The sequence below is a fragment of the Sceloporus undulatus genome, chromosome 3 (assembly GCF_019175285.1).
Source record: "Sceloporus undulatus isolate JIND9_A2432 ecotype Alabama chromosome 3, SceUnd_v1.1, whole genome shotgun sequence".
In the NCBI taxonomy this organism is placed as follows: domain Eukaryota; kingdom Metazoa; phylum Chordata; class Lepidosauria; order Squamata; family Phrynosomatidae; genus Sceloporus; species Sceloporus undulatus.
In genome coordinates, this window is record NC_056524.1 from 127,472,003 (window position 1) to 127,495,831 (window position 23,829).

The 23,829-nt window shown below is 41.3% G+C and overlaps 1 protein-coding gene across 8 annotated transcripts in view; it reads left to right on the forward strand.

The window, feature by feature from the left end:
• The window catches only part of KLF12 (Kruppel like factor 12), a 262,604-nt gene that overhangs the window by 84,019 nt on the left and 154,756 nt on the right, over nt 1-23,829 (forward strand). For all 8 annotated transcript variants that reach the window (XM_042456792.1, XM_042456797.1, XM_042456796.1 and 5 more), the window contains one exon: nt 4,587-4,676. In XM_042456792.1, the coding sequence (XP_042312726.1) occupies nt 4,611-4,676 (66 nt within the window). In that variant the 5' untranslated portion in view covers nt 4,587-4,610. The remainder of the gene's footprint in view (nt 1-4,586; nt 4,677-23,829) is intronic.

Consider the following 23,829-nt stretch of genomic DNA (forward strand, 5'->3'; position numbering starts at 1 on the left):
CCCAGGCCCCGTCAGAAGCCAGCAAAAAAGCTGGCGGGGGCCGCCAGCGCTGGAGGCCTCCCCCTCTTTGCTGCTGGAGCCCTCCTGGGGGGCCCCAGCAACGGCATCGGGCCTCCAAGAGGCCTGCTGCCGCTGGAGCCCTCCTGTGATGGCATCGGGCCTCCCAGAGGCCTGCTGCCACCGCCGGAGCCCTGTTTGAGGACTCCGGCGGCCGCAGCAGGCCTCCTAGAGGCTGCTGCCCATAGCGGTGAAGTCTCGCACAACCTTTTCTGTGGTCGCACGAGACTTCACTGCTATGGGCACCGCCATTTCCCCCCCAAAATGGTGGTGAAGTCTTGCGCGACCTTGGCGCCATTTTGGGGGAAAATGGTGGCGCCCATAGTGACAAAAAGCCGCAATTGGCAGCGGTGGCAAAGGCGGCAGCTGCGGGCTGGCCGAAAGGCCTCCGCGGGCCAGATCCAGCCTGCGGGCCGCAGGTTGCCGACCCCTGCTTTAACTGCTCTGACTGCCTCCTGTTGCATTTTGGGATTTGTAGTTCAGTGAAGCTTAAGAACTCTCTGACTGAATAGTCTAAATGCCCCCTCCTAAACTACAATTCCCAGAATGCAACAGGAGGCAGTCACAGCAGTTAAAGTGACCTAGTTTTATGATTGTATTGTGATAAGGTCCTAAATCAGTTACAAGGAAACACAAGTGGAAGGGTGCATTTGTGCTCTGCTTGTTGGCTTTCCAGAGATATTTGTTTGGCTACTGTAGGAACAGAATGCCGGGCTAAATAGGATGTTGGTCTAATCTAGTAGGATCATCTTATGTCCTTGTGAGAAGAACAAAACAAAACAATCAGATAGTTAGAATAGACAGAACATGGCTTGATGGACCAAAAATATTCAGTGCAGCAAGCATGGGAAGATCCATAGGCTGTTTTACTTTTACATAATTCTCATATTCTTATAGGGTTTGAACCAAAAGTAAGGAGGCAGGACCAAGTATACAAGCATATTTATATATTGAACCCAAAATATGCTTGTATATATATATTTCCAGAAAGCCATACATCCCCTTCCTCATGATTTCAGCATTTGGTGGTTTCCCAGGGGTTAGTTACTAGCTGTAAGAACCCAATAGGAAGGGGGTGTATGGCTTTCTGGAAAAACTCTTGGGAACATCCTGAACCTGCTTTATCCAGGCTTGCAAAAGAGGAGATTTTTATATGTTAAGTGTATGTTGTTTTCCAGCATGTATTGATATAAAAGTGACCAGTGTGCACATGTGTCAGTACCATTTTCATTACTACTCTGAATTATGTGAAGTTACCATACATGTTGGTGAGATCACAGCACCTTGCAGATCTCCAGGTATTCAGTCCTCTGATACACTAATGAGGGTTTAGCAATTCAGCAGGGAGCAATTCATTAATGGTGCCTCTTGAGTATCAAAGACACTCTCACAGAAAAATCTGAATACACTTGCGGATATTTTCTCTTCCTCATAAGTGGCTTGATCTATTTCTATCAAGTACTTGTTAGTTTTAAAAATATAGCTTCTTAAAAATGTTGGTTTTCCAGGAAGCAGCTTTTCTTTTAAATTTTCCTTACAGGTTTTGATCACATTTGCTTAATTCTCTTGCTGTCCTTTTCTCAGTTCTTAAGTTCCTTATCTTAGTACATCCATTTCTCATTGTTGGAATCTTGATCAATCTTTCTCCGATCAAGAGCCATAGGATGTAACTGTAAACTTTTTATCTGAAACTTATTATTTTTACAATGATGTTAACTTAGATGTCTACTAGTCTTCTGCATAAAAGTCTAGAAAACTACAGTGGGCAGACACAAAGGTGAAGGAGGTATGCCAGATACTGTACTATTTTTACAAGCATCACACTTTTATTGATGTCTGTATGTGCCTTCAGGTCACCTTTGATTTCTGGCAACCCCATACATTCCATAGGTTTTCTTAGGCAAGGAATGTTTGTAGTTGGTTTTGCCTGTTCCTTCCTCTGAAATATAGCCTACAGTACCTGGTATTTTTGGTCATCTCTTATCAGTTACTAACCAGGGCTGACCCTGCTTAGATTCCAAGATCAGATGGGATCTGGTGCCTTTAGGGTATTTAGGCCCTATGCTTTTATTGATATTACTATAAGGAAAAATAAGTGTGAATCAGATAACTAATTGGAGCCCCTGCACAGCAACAAATAGTTCCCCAACTTTGGGTCTCCATGTGTTTTGGACTAAAATTACATTATCATAGGCTGCATCATTGGGGCTGATAGACACTTTAGTCTAGAACATTTGCCACCAGGGTTAGGAAGGATGATGTAGTTAATACCCTACTGTATTTCATACAGCCTAAAGATACTGAAAGAAAAATGAATGAAACAACAGCCAGTCCATTACACTTTAACCACTAGGTCCATGTGACTTGTGACCCACCAACAAAAGGTTTATTGCCATAAATATAATGAGCTCCTAGCTAACCACTATACAGGATTTCAAAGAAGAAATCCTGTAGCCATTGCATTCCCCTCTATTATTATTGAAGGGGAGTGGGAACGGGGGTCTCTCTTTAAAGAAATATGCCTTGGGAAGAGAAAAGTGTGGGCTGGAGAGAAAGTCACAGAAATAGCACTGAAATGTAAATGTGTTAAATGGCACATGAACTAGTTGGGCTCCAGTGATTTATTACTTCAGAAAACTGTCAAAGGCTCTGGTTAAACTTGCTTAAAATTTTTTAATGAGTTCATTGTTGCAGTCAGTGGGGGGAAATGGTTAAAGTATATCAGCTGTAAATTGGTGCAAAGCACTAAAAGGGACATTAGCCTCTAATCAGATTCTGACAGTTCATTAAACCTGCAGGGTTTTGAGAACGGTTCTTTGTCTCCCCTTCTTTTGCCCTCCTTCCTGCTTTGCTTTCTGTGGGAGGCATCTTCTTTCTCCATTCGGGCAAAACCTCCTCAGGGATGTGAAATAATGCTCATCCTTCTTCCTTTACGGGCTAAGCAGCCTAAGGCGAGCCTGCACAGTTGGTGACTTACCAAGCTGAACGTGATGCATTACCTATATGAAGCAGCCTATCCGGGCTCTCCCGCCTTGACTGCTTCTCTGTAATGGCAAAAAGAAGGACAATGTCAAGCACCTGGGAGGTGAGAATGGATGGCTGATCAGGACTGCCTTGGTTGGGCAGGTTGCCTGAGGCGAGCCTCGCCCAAGGGATACTTTATTGCAGCACCGCCCTGGTCTTGCAGTAAATATCAGTCTTGGCTTTTTAGAGCTCAGGAAGGAGAAAGACTTCATCATTCTGCTAAAGCAGAATGAAAGGCTTTGAGTGTGTCTGAAAGGAGAGTTGAGTTGGCTCATTTTTTGCTGCTCCACCCTAGGCTAACAGCCAAGCCACTGATGCTGGGTGACACCCGATGATGTGAAGTTCAGGCCTGATAAGCAAACATGCTTTTCTGGGAAGAAGGCAAAGTCTAGGAGTCCCTTTCCCTCTATCATGGTAGTTTTCAAAGAAGTACCCATGTTAGTCAATAAGGAGAAAGGGAGGGGGGAGGAGGAGCAATTTGACAGCACCTTTAAGATTAATTATATTTTTATTTTAGCATAAGCTTTCATGGATCTAAACCCACTTCTTTGGGTTCTGTATCAAGTGGTATTAAAGCCCCAGGCACAAAGCATACAGATGTAGGAGTGGGGGGAAATGTAACAGAATCCAGAATTGGATCCAAAGATACAGCTGCGTTTGTCTCAAAGGTGCAACAAGATCTCCCTACATACACAATAGGATCCCTTCATCATGTTTTGGCATCTTATTTGAGCACTCCTGATCACATCTCATTCCACTCTCTGCATACTCTCTCTTGTTCTGAAATTCATTGATTAATTCATTTAACAGATAACTGAAAGAAAAGGGGCTGGATTCTTTGATTTAAGTGAGGCTTTGCGTCCTAGCCATGAGATAGAATATTTATTATGTATATTGTAGATGATAATCAGTGCTATGTATATTATGGATTTTAAAATGCTCAGATTCTTCAGGCAGACATCCAGATTCTGCAGAATGAAAGGCTGGAATTTTCTTTTGGTGTAAATTATGGAAATTTAAATCAATCTGTATTATTTATTCCATAGAGTTGTGTCTGCAGGGCATTGGAGTTATATCCCAAATGGGTGGAAATCCATTGAAATAATTGGGTGCTTCTCAGATTACAGCAGACATTAAACACATTTTGAATCACTTTGTAATCATGGTGGCTGGAAACTTTCATTTAGAAAGAGTAAAATAAAGGTTGAGATGCTGAAAATGCTGGATCTAATGCCCAGTAGCACATTCTACATTTTCTTGAGGAATCATGACATATTCACTGCTCTGACTGTATAACTCTTAAACAAGTCTGTGCCTCTTTTTGTTTCCTTTAAAAATCAGTGATATTGGTATTTCATGAATATATTCTTGTTTATTTCAGTGTTACTAATGGATGAATTGTTCAATTTTCATATAATGATGTAAAAGTATTAAAGTGGTTTGTATCCATGTTCATAGTTTTCCCCAAAGCTCATCCTTGTTACTTCATTCTTGTTGTCTTTAAGGATATTAACACATTGGAAAACAGAATGTTAATGCTTGATGGGATGCCTGCAGTCAGAGTCAAAACAGAGCTGCTGGAATCAGAACAAGGGGTAAGCTGCAGTCTCCATATTCTTTCCCATCTCAGTTTAACTATCCTTTTTGCTCAACCACATTGCCGGCAAACTTTGCAGGCCTCCCTTTCCAAATGATTCTTCCTAACCTTGTTTGCAAAGGAGAGAGTTGCAAGGCACTTAATGGTCATTAATATCAATGACCATTGAAGACTGATTCACTTCATATTTTCCCCACCTTTGGTCAGTTGTGGGAAATAAAAGAAAATGGTTGTAAATCCATTTTAGCCTAATACCTGCAAATGCAATGAGTCTGTCTTGCCCAATAGCTCCTTTGATTTGGAATTAATTCCTCCCACTTCCAACGCAGAGTTAATCCAATTGCTATGTGAATTGTGGCTCAGATTCTTTTTTGACTGTGAAGGTTCTGGGGGCCGCAGTATAGACTGGCTCCACCAGATATGTGTGGAGTTGGTTGTGGGGTTGAAATCTTTCCCATCCAGCTGTTATGTGCCCTAAACAAGGGCTGACAGGAAAAAAATGACGTTGGTGCCAATGGAATCTTGTCCCTCACCCCTTTTTTATTCCTTGTGAAGTTTGGGATGAGGGGAAGCTGAAGGAAAAATTGAATCTACCCTACCCATACATGGTAAGCCCATTCCCAATAGAGGCCATGCCTCCATTGTTGTAGGCCTTCAAGTTGTTTCCAGCTTGTGTAACCCTAAGGTGAATCTTTCACAGAGGGCCAAGTAGACCAGTAGATTGGAGCAGCTTCTGGCTGCTCCAGCTTTTGTCGTTCCCTGTTTGGTGTGGGAGCACAGTGACCAAATGCCATGGTCCTGGGGCCAGCCATGGACCCATGGAGGCCTTTTTTGTGCTCTTTTTGCAGCCAGGTTTGGGCTGCCCTAGCTGGCCACAGCGCAGATTTGGTCTGGCTTAGGCAGCCACAGGGCATCTTCAACCTGATCCAGGGGTGTGCATCATTTGTATGCCATGGCCACAAATCAGCCTGAAGGCGGCACATTTGGCCAGTCTGTTTCTGGCCCGGGTTTTCTTGGCATAATTTGTTCAGAGGGAGTTTGCCTTTATCTTCCTCTGAGGCAAAGAGTCTGTGACTTGCCCAAGGTTACCTAGTGGGTTTCTGTGCCATAGTGGGGATTTAAACTCTGTTCTTCAGAGTCATAGTCCAATGCCCAGAGAACTACACCATGCTGGCTCTCTCTTGCATACATATTTTATAGTAAAAAAGAAAGATGAGTTGCATGTAGTTTGTTTCAAGTAGCATGTAGCTTAGCCTTCAATTGCAACTCTGAGTTTGTGAGTTCTGGCTCCATTTAGAGAGAAGAGCAAACCATGAATATCACTGCCATTGAAAGATAGGTAGTAATGGAGGTAATGGTGGTACTAATGATAATTAGGATGGCAGCATAAAATCTCCTTAAGGGAGCCTTGAAGTTCTTCATCAGAGCAAGCTTCACTTGGTTTGGTGATTTGATGTGATAAGACTGCTGCTCTGCCAGGGGAAGGCAGCAACAGAAACCAGTTATCTTATTACAAAGAGGGAAAGATCTGGAAAATGGTTGTGAAGAACACTGCTTTATCAGTGGCCAGTGTCAAAACAATTCTGTTGATACTGGGGGGGGGGGGAGAGTACTGATGGAGTATGCGGCTTGCAAATTTCTCCAGTCTAAACTAGGGAGCCACACTGTCGCCTGCATGCTCACCTGAATGCTGTAGAGTTGCTCCTTCATTGTGGCCACCCTTTGATCGAGAGGGTGGGGACTGCAGTAGGAGTGCAATAGGTGGCAGGTGGGATTACATTTACATATCAAATCTGGCCAACTGCCAGGGCGGCAGGGAATGGGCATTCCAACAACAGTCATGTTGATGGTTGTCACCTTGGGAGAAACCATTGCTGCCTGAGCCATCCCTCCATGTTGCTCACACACAGGCCATCCTTCCTTCACCCCCAAATGGAAGATACCATCTTTATCCATTTCTTTTCCCTGGAAGGCAATGACTCCTGCTAGCAGTAAGGCTGGGACCTCTCCTTCCCCCATGCTTTGCTCCTTGCCATGTTCTTCTTGCTGACTTGCATTGGTGTGGCCACCCATACTGGCAGAGAGCCAGAAGCAGACAGGGAACAATGAACAATGATGGTGGCAGGTAAATCCCACCAGATCAGACTGGCAGATACCTCCACAATTGAGAATGGGGGGCACTCACCAGAGGACAGCCTGGGCACCACCTCCTGATCCTTGCTGCCAATAGATGCCTCCTGGGACTCAGAGGAGAGAGAGCTGCCAGACATTTCTGCTCCCTAGGTTGTCCCTGTTCATCAGTGCCTTTGCACTCCTGTACAATTGAAAGGGAGAAAGCAGACAGAATATGTGGCATCAGGCAGCTACTGAGGGTGGGGAGCATGGTGGTGGGTTGTATAGGCACCAGCTGGTTTGACCTGGTGGCTATCAGTACTGCCAGTTTGATTGTTCTGCCTTCACCCACAGGGCTTGTAGCCAGTTGTGGAAGGGGGGCCTGTACCTCTCTGGGGTTTCCAGGACTTTACAAAGGAAAGGGCCCTTCAGGACCTTGAATTTAGGTCAGCACTGGACCACAGTCCTGTTGAAGCCCTGGTAGGGCAGGCTACAGGCAGCCTGAATAAAGAAATGCCTGTTTGGGTAGATGGTGCTGTTCATCACCCTCTGAGGACCACCAGTTTACAGGAGGGTGTCCAACAAGAATTCTGGGATCTCATGTAGGTGATTTTAGGTGGTGCTATCCAGGCTACCATCATGCTGTACTGACCCCCCCCCCCCCCAAACATCCAAACAGGTATTTCAACAATGAAGCAGCTTTGGGGGTCTAGGCCAAGCTGCTCTGCAACCAATCCCAGCCCTGTGAAACATTTCAAGTTATTGCCTCAATGGCAACTCCCAGTTTACAGTAATTATTTATTGGCCCACCCGGGGTGGTGGTGGACAGATCAGGAAATGTTACTTTTGGAAGTGACATTTAATTGTTAGTGCAATGTTTGTATTTCCAGCTGTCTCCCGCCCTGGGACATCACATCTGTGGACATTGTTCAGTATGTAGACATAGCAGCAATTTGAAATGTTTTGTGAACAGTGCTGATGGCAGAAGTTATGAAATATATAATTTTTTTACATGTGCAAGTAAAAATGTTATATACATAATTGAATGCCCTTGTAAACAACTGTATGTGGGTATGACCAGCAGAGAGGTAAGAACACGAATCATTGAACACAGAAGTTGTATCAAAAACCATAAAATAGAAGCCCCGTTGGCAAAACATTTTCTAGAGGAACGTCATGCTTTTGATTCATTCAAATTTTGGTGCGTAGATGGGATTTCCAATATTAAAAACATAAAACAACTACAAATATTGGAACTAAAATGGATTCTTCGTTTGAAATCTGAATCCCCAGTGGGTTTAAATGAAAATGTGAATTGGTTAGTTTGAGTTTTTGTATGTCTTTCCATACCCTATGGTTCTCCCTAAATTCTTCAGCTTTTTTTTTTAATATAGTTTTTATTAATTAAAAACAGTACAAACAAGGAAACTCGATATACAATATAACAAACTGTAACATACACCCATACAAAATATAAAACCATCCAAGCCCCTACACCCACCACCACCCCATAAACTACACTAACATAAACGAACAGACACAAATACCAAACGCAACTTCCTTAGCTGAACCCTTGTTGCTTGATATGAATGATCTATATTCAAAACATACTCTTAATAATCGTTAAGTAACCAGTCTAGAAAACTTATTCCACATTCATTAAATCCCAACTGTATATCCGAACTGATCACTGCGTTAAATACAATCCTATTATAAAGAGCGTTGCCATCCACACTCTCTATCTTTATTGCCCATGTATCCAGTTCCTTAATCCTCCCACTAATGCTCTACTAACCACCCTCTATAATCCAACATGTGGCCACTATATCACATAGCATAAATAAATAATACACTCGAATCTTTGTATTAATAGATCTGGCACCCTCATAAATATTTAGCTTTAATCTACAATAGCTATATATCTATTAGAACTCTCTTCTTGATATAAATAGGAAGTCCATGGTTCCCAATCCCTTAAAAACTCTGACATTGAGTTCTTCAGCTTTTGAGTTTTGGCAGAATGGTTCCCACTTCCAGTTTGGCTAGCCATATAAGAGACTCTGAAAACAGGAGAAGAATTCCATTAAAATTTGGGTGCATGGATGGGATATTTAACACTAAAAACACAAAACACCCACAAAAATTGGAACCCAAATTGATTCATCATTGGAGATCAGAATCCCTGGTGTTCCCAAGTGCAAGTTGGTAATTTGAGCTTTTTATTGCTCCTTTACACCCAAGGTTTTCCCTGGGATCTTTTCCTGAGTCTTGGCAGGATTGTTCCAATTACCAGATTAGCTGTTTATATAAGGGTCTTAGTGAGCAGTACAAGACCATTGTTGCTTTAGAATTGAGTGCAGACACATTGTGGGAGCGGATGAGCAGATATATTATATTTTAAATAGTTGTAGGCCACTGAGGAAGACTATGGTCGAAACGCGTCTGGCCTTTAGTGTTTAAATATCATTTTATGATTTTATTTTTTACATTTACATAACTCTTAGTGGGGTAACGTTACCCTTTTAGAAACCTTTACTGGCTTTCTTGTTCCAGGATTTGATTTATCTGTCCTTGAGTTTGGATATTTTATATATTTATTCTTTATTCTTTATTCTTTGCTATTGCTCATTTTTTAATGGGGTATTTATACCCTTTTAGAAATTTCATTGGCTTCTCTACTTGAGGGTTTATTTAATCCCTTATTTCTTCACAGTAGTGTCTTTTGGTAATTGGAAGTGGGTTTCATTTCAATCGGTGTAAGAGCAGCTCCAGATATTTTCAGCTGGTTTCAGGTAGGGCCCCAGATATTCATGATATATAAATTTTTGGTTTTGCTCATTGCTGGGGTAATTCAAGTCCTGGTTCTATGTGACCCAGTCGGACAATGAACCTTGCATTTTTACTCACCAAGAGGGGAAGAGAATTCATGCTTTCTGATATGCAGAGGAGGAGAGCTAATTATTGATTGAGTAGTTAGGATGGATGGAGAGAAAAACAGTAAGAAGAATAAGGAATAAAAGGTCAATTGCCATATTGCACAACTGACTGTACAGTTGGCCCTTCGTTTGTGCGGGGGATCCGTTCCGCCCCCCTCCCGCAAAAATGGAGGCTCACGCATATTCAAGCTCATAGACTTGAATAGGGCATGCGTGCCAGTAAAAATGATGGAGTTCGGCCCTCCGCGCATAATTGAGGTTGCGGATCTCAGATCCGCGAGTTCGGAGGGGCGACTGTATTTTACTTACAGCTGATAACCAGTAGCTGGCCTTGCGTCCCTAGTTTTTATTTAAAAAGAGAGGAAAAGTGTATCTACACCACTGAATTATATCAGTCTCATACCACTTAATTTGCCAGGCCTCCATCTTGAGAATCTCGTTGCAACATGAGTTTTTAAAGGACCAGGCTGGGGATTGGGAACATCTATACTTTAATTTAGACATGAAAACTATTATCTGCAGCCCAGGATACCTGATGAGAAGGATCATGAATTATGTTTGAATATAGTAGCTACAAAATATTTTTCTTGAAACACATGAAGAGTACCTCTCCCATTCTAGCCAAGCTTCTTCTATACATCTGCACTATAGCTTTGTATGAATAATGCATTCATGGCGTATCTATGATCACGTTTTCTAACATCAAATAAATACATTTTATTTCATGCTCTGCAACAAACATTTTACCTCGTTGTGATTTGGGTATTGTTCCCAGTCAAGGTTTTTTAAAAGAAAAGAAAATACCTCTTGTCAGATAAAAGTCACAAATAATCTTGTTTATATGTTAAACTGTTCTATTTTATTTTATTTATTCTTTTGTTTCTCCTTTGTTAATGCTTTTAAGCATTGTCACATTATTTGTTTGTTTTTTTAAGTCATAGACGTGCCTCTTTTAAACAATGCTGCTTTTTTTCTTTTCTACTGGAAAAAGTTGAAAGATTGATATTCCTTTTAAGCATTATTGGCAGTTTTGCTTCCTCCTTTGTAGAAATGATTGCTCACATAAGTTATCTTTCAGACCACTGTCTCAGCTGGTTTCTGTCATCTTTATTCTGTGCTTGGAGGAGAAGTTGTTAAGTAGTTATTTTAAAATGCCTACTTTCCATTTGTAGCACTGTATACCTTGTTAATACATATCTTGATTGTTACACATACCTTGGGGCTGAGAAGTTTGCAGGTATAGGGAAGATTTGGATTAATTGTGGTTTTCTAATTTGTTAGTGAAGAGCCTGGATTAAGCATGCTGTAACACTCCTGGTCTTATCTAAAGTGGCATGCCTGCCTCATGTACATGTATGAACTGCCTTTGGGACCTGTACTGTAGGCGAACTCACTGGGAATGCCAATGTGGCACTCAGTAGTAGTAATGTCATCCAGTCTGTGCCATACCAGAGGCCTCCAGGCACCTTATAAAGACCTTTAAGATGGCCTGGGAATGTGTCTTATCCAGGCTGTGCTAGAACTTAGCTCTGATCCAGGCTATTTCTGGACCAAACCTGGAACCCAACAGGAACAAATAGATTCTTAGTGTTAGATTTATGATGTTTATTTATAACCAGCCTTTCTTCCAGAAAGCTCCAGCTGACGTAATGGCTGTCCTCCACTGCATTTTATCCTCACAACAACCCTATGTGTGGTAGATCAGGTTAAGAAAGAGAGACCGGTCCAAGAGAGTTTCATGGTTCACTGGGGACTAGAAACTTGGGGTCTATATAAGTCATTTGCTCTGTTGCCTTGAACATGAAGCATGTGTAAAAGAGGCCTGGGGACTCTTGTGGTCCTGTTTGGTTTTTGGTTTTTTAATTTATTAATACAAATGTTAATAAATGTAATCAGTTGAATATATCCAGAGATACCCTGATCTTTTAAGGAAGCTCATAGTCAGGATCTTGAATGGGATATTGGTGATGCGTTCTTGATACAGTCAGTGAAAGGAAGCATTTTTTTTAATTGAAAGAGATCTTGTATGATATCTCCTTTTGTACCCTCAAGTTGTATGGGAGCTTTTCCATTAACCATGTGCCCGGTGGAGAAGCTGTGAACAAACAATTTTCAGTTTTGCATTTATAAAGAAAAAGTTAATAAGGTCCTTGGATGCCCTTGCAGGAATTTGAATATGAATTTGCAGGAAATGAGCAGTAGAGAACAGGAGGTCTTGAATATGTCTTACAGGGTCGCCATGGGTGGACAGGCACTCGAGGGCAGTTAACAACAACAACGAAGCTTTTGAAGCTCCACTGCCTTCTTCATCACAAAAAAAAAGATTTAAAAAAACATACAGGAGAAAGAAAATTATGATAATGTTAGAGTCAGAGGCTTGCATTTTGTCAAGATGTTGTTTTCGTTGTTGCTTTCAGTTAAGATGTATGGAGGGATATCCATACAGACAGGCCACCCCTCCTTCTGGCCATGTGGGTTCTGCTGGGAAATAAAGGCGGGTTACATACCGCCATGAAAGTACGCGCGGAGCGCATACTAGGGTTAGGGAGGTGCGGTGCTTCCGCACCTCCCTAACCTTAATATGCACTCTGCGCGTAAAAAATGACGGCGGCTGTTCCAGACGGCCACCGTCATGAGGACGTCACGGCCGCGCCGCCTCTACATCGGACGGGGCGGGCATGATGTCCTCGCTCCGTGCCAGGGCGCCTAGGGCGCCCTTTGCGCAAACCAGGAAGGAGCTCCGTTTCGGAGCTCCTTCCTGGTTTGAGGCGCCACTTTGCTTCACTGGGCGCAGCCTTCAGACAGCTGTGCCCAGTGAAGCAAGGGAGAAAGGGGCCAAGCGGCCCCTTTCTCCCTCTCCCCGCCGCCGTGGGGTGTCCTTGGGGCTTGAAGCCCCAAGGACACGCCTTTTCATGCTGTGGGGAAGCGGCGTTTTGCCGCTTCCCTGCAGCCTGAAAAGCGGCGGATCGGGGCCTCAGCGGCTCCTGCTCTGCACGCTGAGGCCCCGATACAGCGGGGAAAGACCAAATGGGCGGTCTATAATCCGCCAAAGGGTCATAAAGTACAGGAAATAAAACTTATACTGTATTCCATTAACAATTCAAAGAGATATTTTCTTTGAGATTCAGGTTGCCTACCAGTCCCTTTTACAGTCAAAAACTGACTTTCTCAAAAAGGCTCCGTGTATTTGCATTAAGAAAACTTTTAGGTGCTGTTTAGGTAAAACACATAAAATGCCATCTCCATTTAAAATAAAATGTTTTACATTTGTTGGAGGTAGAAACCTCAAAGAGTAAAGCCCATTTTCTTTCTCTTGTGTGATTTTTAACACCTTTGCCTGATAAAGAGACCAGTGGAGCTTCGAAAGCTTGCAACATATCACTTGTTCATTTGGGTTGGTCCAATGAAGGTATCACTGTCTTGCGGAATTTGGATACTAATATATATATATTTAAAAAGTTGAAGTATATGGAACTTCCCCTACACAAACTAGTTTTGCAGTAAATTCAAGTACTTGATATAGGAAAAGCCATGTAGTGATCACAGGAGGTAGGTCCTGCTCCTGTTTTATGGTGTTCAATTAAATGCTTTCTTTAAAGTTTTTAAAAATATCCCTGCCCTTTCTTTTTATCATCGGTAATTAATAATGTGGTGAAAGTTAGTGTTGAAGGAAAAGAAGTCAGACCAATGGAGGATTTGCAGAGCTGAATAGATGTCTCTTAGTCTTACTGATTGATTACAGTCTGATACATAGACAAATCTAATTTGGTTACAGCAGCTTGATGTTAGAGTACACTTATTGATAAGCATTTAACTTCATATATGATTTGGCCCACAAATGCATTGATTAAATACTCAGTTATGATACAAAGATTTCATATTGAAGCCTACAATATTTAAGGAAGATAGTGAAGGGGCCACACAGGATGCTAAATGTTCCACTTAAAGGTACATTACTTTTTCCTTTAAATTCAAATAGAAGACTCTGAAATAGGGGGAGGCATCAATATTTGGGGATTTTAAGTACGAAAGGAAGTTGACTATTTCCTTCCCTATCAGAACCCACCAATAGGAGTTTCCCCTCTGGAAACTAGCAGCAGCTATAACAAAACCAGTTTCATTGCTAATCCATTCATTTAGCAGGTGAATAAATAATGTCATTAGACCTAGAGGTGGGCAAGGCACAGCCCTCCAGATGTTGGATTGCAATTCTTATCAGCTTTGGCCACCATAACCAATGGTGAGAAATGTTGGGAATTGCAGTCTGGCACCATCTTGAGAAGTTATTTTGGGGGGGGGGGTGCAAATATTTTTTTATTGTTTAAGATGTCTTATCAATATATAATAGCAACAACCATATATAATGATGGGGAGAGGGGAAGAGAAGGGGTTAAATAGAAATGTATATGAAACATCTTGAGAGTTTGTGCTCACCCCTGCACTAGAATAAAGGTCTCTCACAACTAGGCTGAGAACTGTTCTGCTAGTTTTAAGTTACATAACTTAACTGAGCATAATGGTAGACTATGGCGGGTTACAAACAGCCATAAAATACATATTGACTACGTATTAGGGTTAGGAAGGGGCGGTGCTTCCGCACCCCCCTAACCCTAGTACGTAGTCAATACGTATAATATGGCAGCAGCCGTTCCACACGGCCGCCTCAATATTGATGTAGCGGACGCTGTGCGTCCACACGTCGCGTGGCGCTTATGACGTCACGAGTGCGCCATTGGCACCTCGCGGCATCATAACCGCACTGCAGGAAGAAGCTCCATTTTGGAGCTTCTTTTTTGCTCTGCGAGGGAGTTGCAAGGTTTGGCTGCTGTGGCTCCCTCGTGGAGCAAACAGCAGTGCCGGCAGACCGCCGCAAAGCGGCGGTCTGTAACGCTCCTATGAACTGAAACCAGAATAAGATGTCATTGATCACAAGAATGACTCTGAAAACAGCTCATACTTCATTAAGAGTACTTATTTGTGTATTTATAACTATTTATAAACTGCATCAAAAATATATTGCAAGGTGTACATAAAAATTGACATTAGTATAAAATAAAAACATAAATATAAAATATTCAACAACTCAATGAAACATGTGGGGATTCAGTTGATTCAGGCAGGCTTTTAAAACCTTCTAAGGACTGGCTTGGGGTATTGTATCATATTAAGTGTTGTAAACAATTTTAACTATATTTTTATTCTTTTAATAAACAATCTATTTTAATATTGTAACTATTTAATTCTGTTTTAATGTACTGTATCACTTTTCTGTGTTTTTAATTGTGTTTAATTGTGTTGTTCTTTTAATGTTGTGAGCCACTCTGGGTTCCAGATATACATAAACAAACAAAGAGACAAACTGTCCCATGCCTTTTCTAACCTGTGGTATAGGAAAGACAGCACATTCAAGTAAAAGTAGAGATAAATGTTTCCCCTTGACATGAATGCCTAGTCGCAACTGTGGGGCAATTTAAGTTTCCTAAGGCTTTGACCTTTGCAAAGGAAACAAAAATATTGAATATCGAAAATATCAAAGCCAAGCCTGTTAGGGACTAGCTTTAAATTAGCAGAGTGGCAGAAATGTGCTCTTGTCTAACTATGCTTTCTTTAAAACTGAGACTGACTCCAAAAAAATAACAAACATGTAGTTTGTAGTTTAAAACAAAAGTTTACTAATGGCTTTAATTTATATTTACATAGAAGTTATATCCTAATCTAGCCAGTGAATAGTTAAGGTAAAAGAAATATTTATCTCACCATCTTTCTAAAGTTGAGAGAGCAGGAAGATGGAGGACCAACAGGTCAGTTAAAAATCGTTGAGATAATGCCTGTTAGTCCCAATTAGGGTGAGTGATCTAAGTCACATGGTTACTTTGAATGAGAGAGAGAGAGCTGGGGGGGGGGAGGATTTTGCATGCATGTAATCCCTAGTTGTATACTGTAAGGAGGGGGAAAGAGAATGCAAAATTCCTCCAACAATCCCCTTCTCATTCTCTTGGACCAATGTCAAGGATCTTCATCCCTTCACATAGTCTCTGGAATGGATCTCTTGGTAGAGGCTTGGTAAAGATGTCTACAGTCATCACTTCAGTGTTGCAGTACTCTAACTGGACAAGTCCATTTTGACATATCTCTTGCACCTTGTGGAAGGCAATGTCAATATTCTTCTTGAGTAGCTTTTCACTCTCAGAAATCTTGATGCAGCTTTGATTATCTTGCATCAAAATTCTTGGTTTGGCCTCTGTTATGCCAAATTCCAAGAGTAAGTTGTGCAGCTATTTTATTTCATCACATGCTGCCATTGCTGAAACACACTCAGCACCAATGGAAGAATCTGTAAGTTTGGATTGCTTTTTACTTGTCCAACTTACAGCTCCTCTACCATAGAAGATCAGGTTTCTGATGGTTGATTTTCTGTCTGCAAGGTCTGCATCTATATAGGCAATCAGTTGTGGTTGGTTACAGGCTGGCACCATCAGTTTGTGATTTTCAAGACCAACAGCTCAGTTGAAAATCTTTGAGAGAATGTCTGTTATCCCAAAGGGGAGTAACCTAAATCGCATGGTTAGTTTGAATGAGAGAGAGAGAGGAGGAGGCGTTTGCATGCAGGAAATCCCTATCTATCTAAAGAGGAGGAAAGAGAATGCAAAAATCTTCCAACAGTAACCATCTGTAAGTTTCTGTTACTCTGTTACTAAGCCAAAGAGCCAGCATTATCAATGATGACACTGTGGGTCATGTGGGCAGCATGACTGCATGGAATGCTGTTACCTTCCCACCAAAGTGTTACCCGTTTATCTACTTGCATTTGCATGCTTTTGAACTGCTAGGTTGGCAGAAGCTGAGACTAGTGATGGGAGCTCACTCTGTCACGCTACACTTGGGCCTTGAACTGCCAACCTTCTGACCTTATGATAGTCTGAATAAGCCATTGCAACACCTTCAAATACTGCATCGTACATTTTTCAACCTACTCCCTAGTCAGTAATGTACAGTGCAGGTGAGGAAACACGATGTGTTGACATGATATCAGACTTTTACTTAACTGCCCATACATTGTCAGTGACAGAGAATGTGACACTTAGACCGTGTCTGCATGTGCCAGAATAATCCGAGAGCAGCCTCAAAGTCACTCTCTGTTACCTGGGCACTCTGGAGTGATGCTGGGCATCTGTTTGCACACACATTCTCCTGTGCCACCTGCCATCAAGGCTGAAAATAAAGTGTCCAGCATAGATCACACTGTTGGGTGTCTTGTTCTGACCTCAGAAGGTGCGACTCATGAAAGTGTCCAGCATTTCTCTAGAGGGCTCTGGATTTTCTGGAGCAAAAGGTGAGTTTTTAAAATTTACTGTAAGGGTGGTATACTGTACTATGGGTTTGGTGCTGACCTGCCCATACATTGTCAGGTCAGTTGGCACCAGAACTGAGACTTGGCCCCTTTGTCATCTGGATTGATATCTGTGAGGACTGGGGATGGGGGAGGACGTGTTATTTGCCTTGTGCAGACATGGCTTTAGTTTTATGGGTGGCAACCATTTCATTGGTGTTGCCTTCAGTTTCATCCTGAGATGTTGAATGCATTATTGTTTCAGGAACTGTAATGCAAAACCAGAAAGGATAAAATTCTAGAAAAAAGTATTTCAATTGAAACAAACTGTTCAAGCTTCATAGATAGATCTTGCAGATGGGGTTGTCTGATTTAATGTGGCACTCTTACTAAGCACATAATACATGTCAGGAGCCTGAGAGTTAATAATATTTCAAGTGAACACACTGCTGAAAGTAATACCAGGGCTTGTGATGACAAACCCCTGAAGCAACAATGAGAAAGAGATCACAAGGGAGGGACCAAGAGTAGAAATGTAACTGCCTTTGTTGGACTGCTGCAGCCAACATTTTACTTGCAAGTGAAACTGCAAACTAGAGAGACAGAAACTTCAAGATATATATCAATCTCTAGCCTTTAAAATAAATAATTCAGAATGTGCTTCAATGAAACTTGAGGTACAGTATTTTTGCTGTTTCTGTAAGCCTGCTTCTTGAAACCTACTTTGGGAACAATGTAATCATCTTTGAAGAATTAGATGAACCTGGAAATATCTCATAACCATAAATAGCAAGTGTTTTCTCCCTGCGGTCAACAGCTTTCCACTGAAAGGCATTGAAACCACTTGACCAATTTACAAGGTGTCTGAAAAGCCTGTAATGAGTAAGTAGGTTAATTCAACAACAAGAAAATTTCACTGCTGAGCTATTTCAATACCATTTCCTTTTCTTTCATTGTATTACCAGTTGTATTAATTTCATATCTTTCCATCTATGGATGCCAAAAATAAAAAATGCTCAAATATTAAATAGTTTAAACAGCTTAATTGCAGTAATTGCAAATTAGCCAAGCAGCAGACAGAGTGATCAGTTAAACCAAATAAATTGTTTCTTTTAAAATAATTTTTTCCAAAACAAGTTTTTAAACTAATGTGAAAATGAAATGAGTAGGGTGCCAGGTGGATCTCTCAGTACAGACAGTTTGGTGTGACCAGTAGAGCCAATGCTACCATAAGAGTGAATGGGGCAAATTCTGTCTTCCACTGCCCTCCAAAGGATCTGCTGCTGCTACCTGTGAGCCCCACCGCCTCAGGGAGCTGATGATGCTTCCCAGCCTCAGCACCCTAGAAAGGTTAGGAGGAGGAGATGTGTCAGGATTTGACTATAGTATCCTACATTACTGTGGGAAGGAAGTGGCCCAATAATACAACAACACAGAATTGGAGGAAAAGGCCACAACTTTATTAACAAACAGCACAAAGGGTAGGGTTGGCCCAAAGCATAAGGGCTGGATCTGGAAACATCAATCAACACCTCGGTTGATTGATGTAAGATTGCTTGGTTACGATCAAGCATCGGGATGATGTTGGGGCAACGGATACGCCCTCTCGCATATATGCAGTCGGTCAGTCGCATATTCCAATAAGTCCCTAGTCACAGGGAGATGTTCACTCGATGTGGCCCCCACAAATGGCCACACCGCCTCCTGATGCCTGGCTCTGAAGGTTCATCTGAGTGAAGCCCTATGAATAGGATGACATAGAAAATCACTTACACTGTGGTCCAAGTGAACTTCTTAGTCATTTCTGTGATAGAGCTTTTTAAGAGGACCTTTTGGATGCAGGAAATAGCCAGCTCTGTAGTGGCATCCTGCATCTGCTTTTTTCTTTGCCTGAGAAGTGATGCAGGTAATGCCACTGATTTTCAATTCTTCTTTCTAAGCAGTGGTGTCATTAGGGATTGCAGTGGTACAGATTGCACTGAGTGACACCCCTTTTTGGGGTGTCACCCAGTGAGGTAGTACACACCAGGGGGAGTTGGCAACTACATTCTGGGTCCCACGTGACCATGGCCAGGGGATGGGGCAGGCAGCTGCCCTCCAGGTGGTCATGTGGGGCTGTAAAGCTGGAGTGGGCTGCTGTGAGGGCTGAGTGAATTACCCACCTCGCTGCCACATCACAATTCTACATGCCATGGCAGTGAGGTGGCGGGGGGAGTGCCTTTTGGCCCTTGTCTCCAGAAGCTCCACCTCCACGCATTGTACCACTATAGTACAGAGATGAATGGTCAGTCTGCAGTTTTAAATTTCTAATACTGATCAAGGTTGTGAAAACAACAACAGAATAACCCGAAGATGCAAACTTTACTATTCTCTTACTCTTTTCTTACTGTGCCATTTTCAGATGTTTAGGTGTTGTGGTTTTGGAGCAATGGCACAGGCAAACAGGCACACAGAAAGAGTTTAATTATAACATTTCTGAGTTGCGATATTTAGCCTAAAGCATGCTATTGCTTTGATGTATATAAGATTTTATGAAAACTAGTTTGCCTTTGCATGCAATTCTTCAAATGTTTCACCTGAGGTATTCCACCTTCAGTTCAAATGTCATTATAGCAAGATCTGAGTTGTTACTGTGATTGACCTGTTTTGCTGCAGTTATATAATTTTTTTTGGTCAAAGACTATTTTAGAAGTGTTGATCTGAAATGTAAGTATTTTTTCATCATCCAACAAACTAAACTGCAGATTTAACAACACGTTGCTAAACTAAAATATAATAGAATAGAATTATTTGTGGCTCATTCAGAGGAAATGCCTTTACTGATGTAGGCCTTAGCAAGGTTTACAGTCACCAAAGGATATTGTGATCATGGGATAGGGTTGGTGTCACCTGGTGTGGTAACTAATGGTGTCACTCCCACCACCACCATTGACCTTCTCCCATTTCACACTATACAGAATACTTAGTAATGCTTTTTGTGCTAATGTTACTTGTAAATCAGAATTCCCATATACCACTGAATGTAATGCTAATAGTTGTGACATAAACTATCAAAATTTAAATTCTACCTTTAAATTACAATATCATATGCATAACCTAAATATATTTACTACATATACATAGTGAAGATTTAGTTAAAATGTAATGTTTTTAAGGAAATTTTTAAAAGAATATTTTTTTAAAAAATAAAAAAAATCAATTGACATTTGAAATTTTAATTTTAAAGAATTTTGAAGGGGGCTCCTTTCTTCTCGCACTGAGCTTCAGCTCACTCCCACCATCTCTTAAAGTGTTTTAAAGAGATACAGGCAAAAGCCACAATGCTTCTGCCAAAAATACAGGCATTTGAGCAACAGTGGTGTCACCCTCCCCCCTTGGAGTGTCACCTGGTGCGCTCCACACCCCTCGCTCCCCTCTAGTGATGTCACTGTGTTGGGAAGGGAACATGTGATTGTAAGCATAAGTGGATGCTGCTCCGTTTCCAGCGCTCCTTATTCCTTCACAAACAGGCTAGTATTTATGGTACAGGAAGACAGTACCTTGGATGAAGGGCTCACACTATGTCCTCGACAATCCACCAAGGACCACTCCTGCTTTTATTTTGCTGTTGCTCTACTGCCTGCTCCAGAAATTCAGAAGCCATTGCCAAAGTTGCTGCAGCTGCTTTGGATTTCCACAATTGGACTAGAGACTCACTAGAATACAAACAGAAAGGTTACTTGCTTTCTTGAAACTATAGGCAGGGAAGAATTGGAAGAAAGGTGCCATGATCCTGGCAGAAATGGGGAAGCAATGGGAGCTGCAAAACAGTCAGAGGGTGAATGTGGCCTGAATGTGTCCCTACCCAGGTGGTACAAGATATTGCAAAGCATTTTCTCAAAAGGGGGTAGTTGAAAACAAAACATGGAAAACCTGGAGTGTGTTTTGAATTTTCGTGTGGAAAGATGTTTGGTTCTGCATGGGGTTGCTAGTACTTGCCTTTGGAAAATGTTATTGTGCTTTAACAGCTGCACCCCTAGGAACAGTGATAATACAATTTGCATGCTCCTTACTTTGCATTGTTAAAAGCAAAAAGGACTCTCTGTGGGACAGGAGTTAACATGTTAACATGTGGGTCAAAAATAAATTTCCAGGCAGCTTTAAAGGCCTCCTGTTGTTTATGAGCTGATCTGGAAGTTCTGGGCAAGTAAAACCAGTTAAGGTGTTGAAAAGGATTTGCTGATATTTTTCACAAATGTTTTAGAAATCTCACGGACCAGAAAGGCAAAAGTTGCTTTTTCTTGTAGCCTCATGGTTCATGTTGATCACTGAAAAGGAATGTCACAGATAATCACAGATGTGTAATGACAAAGTGAAACTCTGCTTTAAATTATATTACTACTCTTAAATATCTAATAGTAAAATATGGACTATATTGCAACTTCTGAAAAAAAAGAGTTCAGAGTTGCTTTGCAAATAAGGATACCAGACACACACACACACACACACACACACACACACACACACACAAAATAATTACAACACTTTCCAATACTTAATTCTCCTACAGGTGTAAAAAGCTCTTTCTGTTTCTGAAAATGGGTTTCAGTAGACACCAATGAAGTCATTGTTTTATAAACAGGGTTCATTTGACAAATAATTCCAATATGATATAAATTATGTGACTTTTTAAAATTAAGAAATACTGTTTCTAGCACAGGGCTATTATGTCTAGACAGTAATGGGACCTGGCGTCAGTCATGACTCAGTTTTAATTGTTACACAGCATCTTCCTTCACCTTCTGAATATGAGGAAAAAATAGAGCAGATAGCAGCTTCTCATTTCAAGCTGTACATGTATAAAATAAACCTTTCTGAAGACAAGTAAGTTCCTACTATGCTTGGATCAATTAACTGTGCACTTTCATTTTTCTGTATACACTTTTAATCAAGATCAGTGCTCTTTTAGTGAAACACTCAAGATGAATTTTAATTTCTAGCAGGCAGATTGCAATAGTACAAGGTGTATTTTAATAATACAGGGGTGGAAAGAATATTCTCTATTATTTATCTGCTGGCCAAGAAATGGATCTTCCAAGATTTGGACAACAATGCCAGGAAGAAAAATAAAGCAGTGAGACTGTTGTACCGTTTTCTCCCAGTATTTGAACATGTCAGAGAGTTCTAGAAGATTTTTTGCCCCCACAAACATGTAGCTCTCCTTCCTTCCTTCCTTCCTTCCTTTCATTTGCACAAAGATAGGAAGGTTTGTGCAGGTGTTCTCTGTGCAGGAAATATATTTTTTCTTTAGGAAAAAAAGTTTTAAAAAAACCTAGATGTTTTTCTGTGCAGAAAATTTCTCCAGAATACATTGGGATGCTCAATATAGTGAGAATACTATAGAGAAATAGTGACTTCATTTTGCAGCAGTGAGAAGATTGCAGTAATTATTTGTCATTGCCTGCAAGGATGAAAAATGTATATCCTATAGCAGAATAACTGGGATATAAACTGGTGCAGGAAAGGGGAGATACTAAATTAATGCCCTTTTGGAGTCAGTAATCAACCCAAACAGTCATACAAGAGCTTTCAAATGTTCTATCAGGATTTCCCCCCATCTTTTGTTGGATTCAGTAGCGCTGGGAGTAAGTTAGGAGGGGAGAGTTATAAACCATTCTGTTTGGTGATAGACCTCACTGTGTCACTCAGCAAGCTGCAACAAGATCCAAACTGCATTGCAGAACATTCTCCCAGGAGAACAAGATGACTGTATGCACCTGTGGATGGAAACCAGATGTAACTTAATTAAAATCCTGTGTAAAGCAATAATAAAAAAGAATGATAGCATTTTGAAGAGATGGGGAATGAGGAGATGGTTGGAGTCTTGGAAATTTTAAAGTAAGGAGAGAAAGGCCAGAATAGAATTTTAGGGTGGAATATGTTACTGTGGCAACAAAGTAATTTCTGTAAATTGAAAAACTGCAATGAGAAGCCTTAGCAGTAGGAGTGGAAAGCAGAACTGAGTGATACAGGAAAGAGCAGGTTATCTCAATCTTAATTGTTTACCTTCTTTGGATCTCCTACCAACCCACCCTCACCATGAATGAACGTCTTGAGTTCATAATGGCCATATACATGAAGTGATGAAGTGGTGAAATGGATATCCTGGCAAAGTATAATCAGCAGTGCTGTGAGATGTGGCCATGTTTGTTTATTTTTTTGCAATTGTTTGGGATCCAGTATCATGAATGTATAGGGAATGAAAAAAACAATCTTAAAGACCTTTGTGGGTAAGAGGGGAGGCCTTGGCCTGGTGTTGTAATAGAGAGCGCAGGCCAGTTCATGTCTGCTGCGCAAATAAAGCACATTAAGCTGAATGAAATATACACCCAGGTAACAGTGTATAGCAGTGGTTCCCAACTTGTGGATTGGGACCCCTTTGGGGGTCGAATGACCCTTTCATGGGGGTCGCTTAGGACCATTGGAAAACACCTATTGTATGAAGTAGCAACGAAAATAATTTCATGGGTTTGGGTCACAACATGAGGAACTGTATTAAAGGGTTGTGGCATTAGGAAAGTTGGGAACCACTGGTGAATAAGATTGCAATCTTAAACAGATAACTTAAGCATGATAGCTAGATAGAACTTCTATGCTTGCAAACAGCAGAACATGGAAATATTACTTTATTATACTACAACCACTGGAATCCCCCAGCCATCATCCAAAAATGTTCAGGACTCTATGTAGTTGGGTCTTTGTATCCATGGATTCTGCAACCATGGATTTAATCA